At 30.4% G+C, this 13236-nt stretch overlaps 1 protein-coding gene across 1 annotated transcript in view; it reads left to right on the top strand.

The window, feature by feature from the left end:
- The window catches only part of LOC111681786, a gene marked incomplete at its 5' end in the record, with an annotated part of 93683 nt that overhangs the window by 44141 nt on the left and 36306 nt on the right, over positions 1-13236 (top strand). Inside the window, one exon of the mRNA XM_046954092.1 lies at positions 3898-5367. Within this exon, the coding sequence (XP_046810048.1) occupies positions 3898-5367 (1470 nt within the window). The remainder of the gene's footprint in view (positions 1-3897; positions 5368-13236) is intronic.

Genomic DNA, 13236 nt, shown 5'->3' with positions numbered 1-13236 from the left:
AGTTTATAGTCTAGTCTATAGTCTAGTCTATAGTCTAGTCTATAGTCTAGTCTATAGTCTAGTCTATAGTCTAGTCTATAGTCTAGTCTATAGTCTAGTCTATAGTCTAGTCTATAATCTATCTAGTATTTTTTCTATTCTGAATGTAAATTAGTAAAATTTGGTGAAAAATAACAAAAAGGATTGATAAAGATTTAAGTAAATATAGGGAAACCACTGATGCTTTGTTACGTAACCGTATATAAAACCTAACTAATATGGGTGTAAAATAAACGTGAATTTTACAATTAAAAGTCTAATAAATCTCAAGTGTTTTTGTTTTACTTTTTCACTCCTCAAAGTCCAGTAATTTAAAAACACACTACCAAAACCTTTACTTCTATTGTTTTCTTGCTCGGTGGTCTTGTTTTATAGTTGATGATAAACTAAAGAAAAAAATATTTAAGTGACATTTACAGTTGACATACATACTTCACTTTTTTTCTTATTGTTTTGGCTGCTGGCACAGCTCTTGATGTTGTTTTATACAACACAAACACTTTGCCCCAAAAAGAAAAATATTAGAATGAAAAAAACTAAAATTTCTGTATATGTACATTTCAATGCATGTGGAACATATATATACGTAGTACATTCAAACCAAGTTGCATTAAGCAAAATGGTGGGAATTTGTAGAAATAGACAGACATTGTAAATTCTAAGGACCCCAACAAGTGACAAACAATTATGCTTATATTCTTGGCAACAACAGCTACAAGGCAGTTTCGTTTAATATTTTTTCAAGGCATCAACAATTCACATGTATGTATGTAAGCTTGCATTTTGAAAAACTAAGAGAATGTAAAGAAAGATTACAATATTTTTTATAGGTTTTACATATTTCGGTAGTTTTTTGCGCCTATGGTAACATAGTAGTTAGTGTTTTAATCGGTAAAGCCTATGGTCGTTTGTTCGACCGCGCCCAATGTCGGTCGTATTGTATTTATTCGAATTGAAGATATACACCATTATGAATTAAGAGAATGGTAATTAGAAAAATATTGTACTATTTATCTTATGTTACTCTGTACTTTGTTTTAGTGCCAACATTTATTTCATATAAAACAAACCAACACTCATATTCGTATATTTTTACATACGTTCACAAATATTTAAATATTATGCAACATTTATAAACGTGTTGCATTAGACAACTCAAGCTGAGTGCTGTAAGACAAAAAAAGTATTAAAGCTGCAGTAGAGACAATGGCATATTTTTTACCTCTTTCTATTTTTCAAACAAAAAACACACTTTAATATGTTAACACCCTACACCACGACAGTAGGATGGGTATTAGAGATTTGTAATGATTTATATTAGTTCAAAACATAATCAATACAAATCGGGTTAGAATAAATTTTTGAATCGATTTTACGATGTCCTCCAGTCTTGTCCATGAAAAAACTTCATGGACGGACAATTAATTTTTCATATAATTTGATGAAATTTATCTTATGACGAAAATGATTGAAATATATCAATTTTTTGCTGATTTTGGTCTATGAAATAATCATTTTACAAAGCCCACTTAGGGTGCCATATGGTTAGTCATGTCCTACTTTACTTTTTGTTTACTATTTTTACTTCCCACAAAATTTGCATATGTATAAGTTTATTTACAATATTTTATTTATTTTACTAGTTTCAATGTTTTTTCTTGGAACTTTATGTAATTTAATTCCGATAACGATTATATTCTAAGTTAAACCTGATTATTATAGATATGTACATAAAACTATTTTGATTTTCGAAAGATGACAAATCCTTTTAATATCACATTAGTATAGTAGAGTTAATATGGGTTTCAGCGATATTTTACATTATTTCTACTTATAATTAAAATAAGTATATGTGGTATTTTATTTGAAGCGACTCTCCTTTTAAAATCTATACGATCGGCACGTAATATTAAATTCTTGCTAAACTATTAGTAGGAAGTTACAAAGTCGATCTAAGTTTACTACATTTATATTGGTTGCTTTCCGACACTTTTTGCTTTACACTTTTTTTTAAATGGAGAAGACCTTTAGATTCTACATTATGAGTGGCACTACAACCACTTAACCATAGGCCACATCAGGAACAACAGCAATAGCAACAACAATGACTGCACTGCATTTGTTAATATGCACGATTCTAATGCAACAAACAGCAGCTTTAATCCTCCGTCATGCATATGTTCCTATAGTCAGTACGTAGCGCATGTATCTGGCGAGATACACTATGTATTTTAGTACATTTAAATGAAAAATATCCCTATTTAGTAACAATATTACGATATCTAACAATATTTGTAGAGGGTACCTGGAGACTCAAACCCCTAACCAAATTAGAAATATATTAAAATCTAAGTTAAATTCGTAAAATATCTGGCCAGATACATGCGCATGACGGAGGGTTAAAAAACAGCCAATTGACTTTAAATACATTTGGATAATTTTTCCAAAATATAAAGTCAATGAATTCTAGAATTACAAGTAATGTAGAGAGTAAGACATGTGCTGCTTAGTATAATATAAAATAAAACTGTTGTCTGTTCTACATCGTATCTATCTATCTATCTATCTATCTATCTATCTATCTATCTATCTATCTATCTATCTATCTATCTATCTATCTATCTATCTATCTATCTATCTATCTATCTATCTATCTATCTATCTATCTATCTATCTATCTATCTATCTATCTATCTATCTATCTATCTATCTATCTATCTATCTATCTATCTATTTATCTATCTATCTATCTATTTATCTATCTTTTGAAAATTATCAATCACTCGTATACAGTATCTTCATTTTACACTTTCGATAAGTAAATCCATCAAGCTTTGCTTGAACAAACAATGAAATCCACAAACAAATATAATTGTATTTATATAATTATTTAAAAAATTTTTCAACCTCATGATAAATCCACTTTAATTAAATTTTGTAATGATTTCCAAGACTTTTATTTTTACGGTAACGGCTTTCTTAGGTACTATCCCAAGCAATTTCTGTCTAAGAAAAGTGCAGGTTTAAAATTTAAGTTCTATTGACACTCGGTGTGTATTTAATAAAAATTATGTAATTCTCAAAAAAAATATTTTTTCTCGAACAATCTAATTGTAAACTTCGTTTGTTTGTTGCAAAATAGTATTTCTGAATAATTCTACTAAATAGTAATTTGGCTCACATTTTGTATGGATGCAATCAAAGTTTGAAACACAAGTATATTTCATTAAATACCTTGTTTTTCTTTTGACTTGAAATTTCAACTGCTCTCAACGAAAAATGAAGGTAAATAAATGTATAAATATTGGTAACGACTATAAAAAAAACATTTGTATATGTGTGTGGGTATGTATTTGAAACTATAAATAGCTGTACAGTTCCATTAAGGTTTGTAGTTTTTAACATGATTTATTATGATGAAATTTACATATTTTTTTATAAAAGTATATATGAATGTTTATGAAAGGCTTGAGAATTATAGCACACCCTTTCTTACTTTAGGATATGATGGCTTATAAACAGTGAATATATGGTGCAAATGTTAGTTTTTTGTTAATTGTTGAATATTTTTGTAATAAACTGTATTAATTAAGAACAGCTGAAATAATTACAAAATGGTGTTAGTAAAATAAAACTTTCGAAAGCGGGGAAATTTTGAAAAAAATATTAAAAAGTAAGTTTTTTTACAGTTCAATGGACACCAATGTCAGACACTTTGTGTGTGAGTAATCCAATTTGTAGGTTTCACTCTACAAGTACCATTTCGACATAACTTATGACTGTTATATATGATTGACTATTAATCAGTAATTAAGAAACTTAATAACAATTTTTTATTTACTTTTCTTAATCTTTCAGGGTGAATGCTCAGCTGGTACACTGCCTGTTGCATGGGTCGATGAGGGCCCTGGTCCGCCAACGTGTCTCAAATCTTGTAAAGAAGAAACGCCATTTACAAATAAGTTAAATAAGGATAATATGAATAATTTAATTAATAATAATAATAATAATAATAATTCGAATAATAATAATATTAAAAATAACAATAATAATAGTAAACAAAATAAAAATAAAAACGATAATAAATTAAATAAATTAGTAGGTTATACAACAACAACAAACACCTTTAATATTAAGTTAAGAAATAGTCAGCCAACTATTAGTCATAGTATGAATACAAATAATAACAACAAGAACAACAAAAATATGGATAATAATAAAAGTAACAGCAACAACAACAACATGAATAATATGAAACTATTAAATCCTTTTAATTATTATCAAATAAACACCTATAACAGCAACAGTAACAACAACAACAATAATAAAATGGCTAAAATAAGAAGAAATTCGAAAGAAACAACATCGTCGGATCACAGTGATGTTGAAACAAATCCATCAACAACTACAAATGTTACAACAACACAAAAAAGTGAAGACAATGTCGCCCAGTCTAAAGACAAGCTGTCAGTCTCACTGCATTCCAGTGAGGATTATGAATTGTTACATGATATGTTAATGCAACAAGATGAAGCTGCCACAAATACAAAACAAAATCAACAACAAATTCAATACAATGATGACGATGTTGATGAAGATCAACGTCATCAGTTTAATGATGCTGCCATAGCAGCTGCTGCCGTTGTCATGCAACAACAACAGAATCATAACAATAATAATATTGTTAAAATGAAGCTGACAACATCAACCACAACAAATTATAATGACAACAACAGCAACAACAACAACAATAATCAATTTGATTTGAAATATAATCATTTTAAACAGGATCATGTGAGCAATGGCAATGCCAACAACAAGAACAGCCACAACATGAATAGAAGATATCAGAGCAATAACAACAATATCAATAACTCACAACAACGTTCTGATATTTCGGCTGCCAATCCAACAACAACAACAACGACGACAACAAACCATGCAGTTGCTGCCAATAATGACAACAGTGATCAGTATTTAAATATACCACCACCGGAGAAACAACAACAACAGTGCCTTGAATATTTGGGCGACAGTGATACAACAATGCCCACGCACTTGTGTCATCTGCTGACGCCCAGCGATCGTTTGGCACAATTACGTCATCTACGTTTGCGTAATTGTTGCGAACGTAACGTGTACAGTGCATTGCATACGATGGCATTGAATGCCACTCTCAGTGGCGGTGCTGGATGTTTGCGTGTCCTGCAAGATTTAATGGATTTAGATGCGCTAGCATCGAGAATAACATGTGGTCTAACGGAGATACTTTTTCGTTTCGATTGTCGTCAGGTTTATTCGATTATACATCAGTGTGATGACTGCAAGGTGAGTGTGAATTTTTCTATGGTATTTAAAAAAAAAAAAACTCCGGAATTACAGGCTCCATTATAATTGGATTTCTTTATTATAATTTGATAAAGGAGCACAAAAGGAATACAACTAGTTGTATTTCCTTCTTTTAAACATTTTAATGAATTCAATTTTTGAAGATGATTTATATAAGGATAAGGAACCAATATATAACAGCGAATAGTCAAGTAGAGTCGAAGATTTTCTGTTTTGATCGGATCACTTCACTCGCCAGATGTAGTATTGCATAGTATTAATTAGATTTGAAACGCAAAGAAAATGGAAGACCGTATCTTTCTTTTCCCTGCCTTAGCAAATGTGACAGTGTTCGTTGAGGGTTATTATAAGCCAACTTACATGTCTGCCAAGCACCCAGTGTATTTGTATTACTGCTTGACTATCTACAAAAACTCCAATGTTGCCTTGAATATTGAGGTCATGCCATAACCTCTACATTATCAAGAATATTTCAACCTGAAAGACACTACATTTCAAAGCTGAAAGACACTACATCTTAAAGTATGGCCAATTCCCCGTTATTTGTGTCTCATTATTTCAATCGTTAAAGCTGCTGCTAATGTGTTCTTTAACTGATTCTATGATAAGATATAGTTCTGGAACAGGTATAAGATCTCATAACCGTAGCGTAATATGTTTCTATACATATAAACGGTTATTTGTTTCCTCATATGAGCGTTCGTATTATGATACTAATTCTAAGACCCTACAATTTTGCAAGCTGTGAGATCAAAGACAGATGTTTACGTGTATTCAAGGTTGTAGTCCCAATCCCTAACATCTATCCACTATCTGCTAAAAGAAAATATCGCGATTACTCAAATCTGAAAATAAAATTTCATAAGTTTGGATCGGGTGGTCCAAATTTGTTATTACGTTAAAAATAAATTTTGGAATATATCTTTCAGAAAAATACTCGCATTACTCGTTTCTAATTTTGAACCGATCCACGTAAAATTTGCTTGAGAGATTTTGGCTAGCAAGAAACTTACTTGAGTCGAACGTTACCACTATACTCGTATTTTAAGCCAATAATAAGCGTTAAAGCAGTTTTCAGAAGGGAATTTTATTTGAGGGTAGAGCTTATATTGACTGATCCTCATTAAGTTTAGAAGGGAGATTTTGATTTGCCCCTTAAAGCTATTTTCCGGGGGTCCACTTATATGGGGGTTATACGAAATGTAAACAATAATGAAAATGTAAAAATTCAGCTATCTAGCCTTTTCAGGACTTTAAATTCAATTTGAATTTTGTTGTTTAAATAGTGGCCTCCCGGTAGATTAGCGGTTCGGGTTTTAGTCTGGTAGATCGGAAGTGATAGTTTTGATTCCCACCTGAGGCGCGCACAACAGGTCCGATAGAGGCCTAGATGTATAGATTTGATACGTGTATGTATGTTTATCTACTTTCAAACTAACTAATTAACAAAACAATTTAAATCGGTGGAAATATATTAAAATGGTTCTGTGTAAATTTTTTGTATATTTCTCTTAAAGGTATGGTTCTGATCAATTTGTCGATCAATTTCTGAAAATTAAAAATGCACATTTGCCCTGCTTTAAGCGCCTATATCGCAACATCTGATCAAACCTGACGTTTTGCAATGACAAATATATTTCCAGAAAATTTCGATTCTACCCCACCTGAGACATGCCCTGTCTCGATCTATATATTTCCAAAAAATTTATATTTTGCACCACATTGCCATGGTGTGACATGTATTAGCAATGTTTTGGTTGCACTAACTTGTTTTGCAGGAACACTTCACACAAAATTTTACAATTTAAATAAAATATTAAAAAAAAAATAGAAAAACATACATATTTACACTTTTGTTGAACATTTCATTAGTCTTTATGGTATTGTTGTTATAGAACTATATCATATTTTTAACATGAAACAACTTCCGTTACGAACTTTCGGCAATAAATAATAGCAACAGAATACGCAACATATTCTTTTTTTGCTTATGTGTGTGTATGTTTGTCTGTACAAGAGTATTTCCGTAACATGGTCTTGACACAATTTTAATTTTAATAATATTTTATTAAATTTAATATTAATTTTTCTTTTTCTACAACTTGCGCCGTTGATGCTTGCAACATTTCTTAGTTATTTTTTTTTTCTATGTGATTTTTCTCTTTTCGCTTGCAACAAAAGCAGTTTAATTAGCACTTAAGCACTCGGAGACAGTTAATATGAAATTGTAGAAAAAGTCTTGTAGATTATTTGGATTTAATTTCATTTTCTTTTTTGGGGGCAAATTGAAAATGATTGTTTAGATTGTATTTATAAAAAGAAATCAAATTGAAATTGAAGTGATGTTATATAAAAGAAAATGTTGAATTTATGACTTAAAAGGAAAGGAGAGCGAGGGGCTGTGATTTTGTATTGCATTTAAGAATATAAATTTATAATTTCAAGGAGGGTATTAGTGGATACAAACTGGTGTCTTTTATATATAATTTTGATTTGAACTGAATCATAGAATAAAATTTATTTTATTTATTACTAAGAAAACCTGTAACTAATCATAACAGATTTTTTGACAGGTATAGAACTCGAAACTGCACTAACTATCGGATTAGCTTTCTAACAGCTAGAAAAACATTACTCCAGCTCAATTTATAAATTTATAAATTCTCTCCATTTTCTTATGCAAATGTATTTATTTCTTAAAAAAAAAAGAATTCAACACATTTCATTAGCATACTTTCAGGCTGTTACTTTCATAATAAAATGTTGCAGGATAAATGCATTAAATTTATCGTTTGCAGTCTTTCATTTTGATTCATATACAAAATCAAATCTTAAATATTTAAATTAAAGTTATTTCACGTTTTATGTTCATGTTCTCTTTGGCTTGTTTCCCAAAACTTTTGCGCTGCAATTAATATTTAAGTACAATTTTTTTCGTGTAGTTGATCTCTTTTTCTTCAGTTTTATGACCCTGACATGTTGAAATAAAAACGTAAAGTTGAAAAATTTGCTGCTGTATATTTTTTTGTTTCATAAATTTTAAGATTAAAACATTTTTAAATTCATGTTGTTTATGTTCTTGTTTCCTGTGTGTATATTTTATATTTTTGATGTTTTTTTTTTGTGCTGTCAAATGACCGTAAATATGAAACGTTAGTAATTGACTTAAGCAACTTTCATCATATGACCAGTAGTGGTAGTGGTGAGGGGAGAGGGCGGTTAGGTGTAGGTATGTATCAAAATCAAAGCTAAATCCCTCCATCATCTATATACACCTACACTAACATGTTTTTATCATAATTTTTTTTGGGTGGTTTAGTATTGATGTCGTTTAAAAAGGCAAAAAATTTGTATATTTAAACCCTCTATCGGAAAGAAATTTATCCCTGTAGTACAGAGCAACTGCCTCAAACTTAAGATTTTAACTTTCATGAATATTTTTATGATATGTTTCGGAAACTGCAGTCCATTAGGAACTATTAAAGATTTGGATCCCAAAAATACCTAGGCCTACAGAAAATTTATTTCTACTGATGCACATACGATATATATAGATACAGATACAAACAGAATGACATCTATATTTATACCCTTGATACGAAGATTAAGAGTGAGTGAATTCTCTCTAGATTACGTAGAGACAATAAAGTGACAATTGGCACCATCTCGCTATTACAATGACTGAATAAGGATCCTGATACAACTGTTGGGCTGTATGAGTTAGTGTATGAAGAATGTTTGGTGTAGTATTTTTTATAGCCGACTATAAAAGTGATGTTTTTAATTTTTTGTTCCTTCTCTTTGACATATTTTGCAATTTTTTCTATTGGCATTTATTCGTAAGCACTAAAATATCACTGATTTAATGTGTACAATTATGTTATGCCAAATATACAGTGAGAGTTATAATAAAGTAAATTTAACTATCACTAACTTTAATAACAAATATAATCAGTCCAAATATTCGAAGATAATTATACTCTACACTACTTTAGTGGGGAGGGTATATTGGGTTTGTGCTGATGTTTCTAACGCATAACAATATTGGCCCTTTACCCACCTTAAAGTAATGTTCATCCGTCTGTCCTTGTAATCAAACTACAGGTCGCAATTCTGATGGTAATTCAATAAAACTTGTTCAATGAAACTTCGATGGTACCCTAGACGATTAAAAATTGGTAAGATCGGTCCATATTTCAACTAACCTCCAATACAACTGAACCCCCGAATAGGGCTTTAAGTTCAAATTTATGTTTAACATTGACATAGGATCTAATCCGAGAACCACATAATCTGGTTCTACGGGTGGCCAGTTGCCCGCAGGACTATGTTCTGGCTGTTGTGTTGGTCCAGGTATATTCCGAGTAAACTCTGTTCAAACAAGAATTACCACAGAGCACACTTGTGAATAAGAACAAAATATCGGCTTATTTGACTGATACGTACATCGGTCTATCGCATACGTCCACCGCGAGTTAGGGCTATACGCCCGATACTTACGTAAAGCACTTCAACTTCAACTTCCATGAAAAGAAAAAGTTCATAGATTACAAATAGTCCCTTTATCATGAAAAGGCTTAATTAAGCTCAGCTGGTAAACGAAATACATCGGAATTTACAACCCATAGACCCAGCTAAATGAATCGCAATTACAATATACACCAAAGTTATAAGCAATTCTATTCAGGATAAAAGTGCCACTAGTTTTATAATACATCTACTTTTTAAAAACGTCACCAAGTCCATTGGGCATAGGCTATACATAATATTTGTGGTGTTTTCGATTAAGGTTAACTAACTAGGCGTTAATTTAGTTAACCATGCCGAACTGGGGCTTATTATAAGAAGAAATTATCGTCCTTCTTCTAACAATATAGATTTTCTATCCAGGACACTTTTTTATTGAATCCAAAATACAATATACACAAAAGTTACAAGCAATTCTATACAGGATAGGAGTGCCACTGATTTTCCAATGCATATGTTTATGTTTTAAAAGTGTCACCAAGTCCATTGGATATTATGACCATAGCTACCAACATCAATGGACTTTGTAGATTATATATAATCTATGTAGTTTTTCCGATCAAGTATTACGCCTAGTTAGTTAACCATGCCAAACTGGAGCTCAGTATAAGTAGAAATCGTCTTTTTTCTAACAATAATGATATTCTTTCTAATTAGGTTGGTATTAGGTCCTCATGACTGAACTTAGCCCTCTTGGATATAATTTATGTCAAAGATTTAAAATATTTTGCAAAATCGATCAAGTGCAGCTTTATCATTTTAATTGATTTCAGTTTAATATATCAAATATGATTCTGCACTGAGAGAAAAATAGTCTTTAAGTTATTTAACTACATATTGTATTGTATGTAGGTACTTGAAATAATGTTATTGAACAATGACTTGTTTGCTATAATGTAGTGAAAATTAAAACAAAAAATATATATTAATTTTGTGCCATTTCTTCTTGTTTACTTTTATTGTTGCTAACAAAAAAAAAAAAGAAAGGATGCTTTGCTTAAGTATTGAATATTCTGTAAATCCTTGCAAATGACTTTGACAGAACCTTTTACTTGTTAAATCACCCTTCATTGCTCAAAGAAAAAAAAAAACAAGAAGAAAATGTTTTACAACAGGAAACTTTAATACCGCTACTTTGTTTGATTTATTTATTTTAATTTTTTTACTTATATATATATTTTTTTTTCAACATTAGAACTAAAAAACGAAAAGTTTTTTATTTTTCAGTTTTCTTTTTTTTCACAAAAACAACAACAAAATATGACAAATACCTCTTTTGTTGTTGTAGTGGTGGTTTTGTTTTGTTAATGGGAAATAGTAGTATACTTAAAAGAAAACCTCATACAAATACAAACTCATGCATACTTTAACACATACACATAAACGAAATGAAATCCTATATATACAACATTAACCTAGTGTTTCATCCTTACACATGAAAATCCTTCCTCGTGTTCTCTTAACACATATTTCTCTGCTCCTGTTTGTTCTTGGTAGGATACTTTTTTCCCGTTTTTTTTTTCGTACGTTTTGATATTTGTATTTCAGATTTTTCTTTTTTTTTTTCTATTATTATTTTCAAACCAGCAGCCAAAAACCAGCTGTGTGTTACTCAAATTGTTCAACAAAGTTTAAAAAAAAAAGAAATATTCATCAGCCTGTATGTGTAAATGATTGTGTCCTATTTATTACTCCCACATATTTGGTCTATGCCATAGAATACCGAAAAATAAATTTACAAATTGAAAAAAACACACACACATACAAACTTTCTTCTTCTAAACATCTGAAATATAACAAATCAGGTGATAGAGAGTGCAAAAGAGAGCAGATAAACACTCTCACTTTCACTTAAACGAGCAGGCGCTTTAAACAAAAAAGAGTGCACTTGCTGTAAAAAAGAGCATCACTCAGCTGAGAGATTACTATTTAAGGAAATTAAAAAGCTTTTTCCTTCTTGTTTGACAGTCAATCTCATAGAATTCAAATTTAAATACTGGAATTACGAAAATATATTAATTTCGAAATTTAAAATCAGAAAAAAATTTTTTTAATGAAAATATGCGAAACAAAGAACACAGAACATACAAAGTTTTATTGAATAAAGCTGAAAAAAAAACACGAAAAGAAATAGACTTGAAAATGAAAATTAGTTACAGGGTTTACATAAGGGCGGGACTTAAACAGAGAAAATTGAACCAATAAATAGCTAAAGTATTGTTTTTAAAATTTTTCCATAGAATTTAAACTTTTATCAAAATTTTAACAAATTATTTAATAATTTGTTGCAACCAATAGCAGTTACATTTTTACAGTTTACATTTTACATTTTAATTTATTTCTAGTAGTTATTTATAAGGTAATTTAAAATTGTCGGCTAAAGCTTCTTCATATAAAAATTAAGACTTTATATAAAATCTGTTTGTTACAAGTTCTTTTTAAAAAGGGGTTTAGAGTTAGTTTGATCTGAGAAGGCAGTTGGTCAGCGTGTCAGGATATTATATATCTAATAACTTACCATAGGTTCTTCGCAACCCAATCAACATACAAATAAACAAGTAAGAAATTATAGGCTGGCCAGCCGACCATATAATACCCTACACCTGTATACGAATAAAATTTTAGATTTAGTTTTCATAATAAATCATATGCTAAATTGTGCCTTGTCTCAGATATACTTAAGCCATTTATTGTTGAATAAAATTGTGGATATTTAAGTTAAATTTTGAAGGGGGCTTTTTATAGGGGCTATGGTCAAATAAGGCCCTATAATTATAAAGTTCATAAGGGTCATCAAGGCTAGTTTTTTGTCGAGATATTTGCAGTTTTTTGTCGAAATATTAAACATAATTATGATCTTAAAAACCCTATTTGGCGGATTCAGTTGTGTGGGAGCCAGGTGAAATAATGGACCAATATTAACCATTTTCAATAGCCTTCGTCACTGGGTCAATAGAAGAACATGAAGCAAATTTCATTCAATTATTTTCAAAATTGCGACCTGTAGTTTGATTACAAGTTTTGCATTGACGGACAGACAGACGGACATAGCTAAATCGACTCAGAAAATGATTCTGAGCCGATTGGTATATTTGAAGGTGGGTATAGGACCAATATTATTGTACATTACAAACATCAGCACAAACTCCCAAAGCGCTGTAGGGTATAAAAACTACCAGTTAAAGAACAAAAAATTGCTAAAAATATTCCTTTTATAAGTTTCCATTTTGTTTTGTCTTCATATTAGAGAACATACAAAAAGTACCATTTGATGAACGAAAAGATAGCAAAGAGTCACCTCTTATGGATTTTGTTGCTATG

The sequence above is a fragment of the Lucilia cuprina genome, chromosome 6, assembly GCF_022045245.1.
Source record: "Lucilia cuprina isolate Lc7/37 chromosome 6, ASM2204524v1, whole genome shotgun sequence".
Lineage (NCBI taxonomy): Eukaryota > Metazoa > Arthropoda > Insecta > Diptera > Calliphoridae > Lucilia > Lucilia cuprina.
The sequence above is the reverse complement of the archived record's forward strand: the minus strand, read 5'-3'. Positions and strand labels throughout refer to the sequence as shown.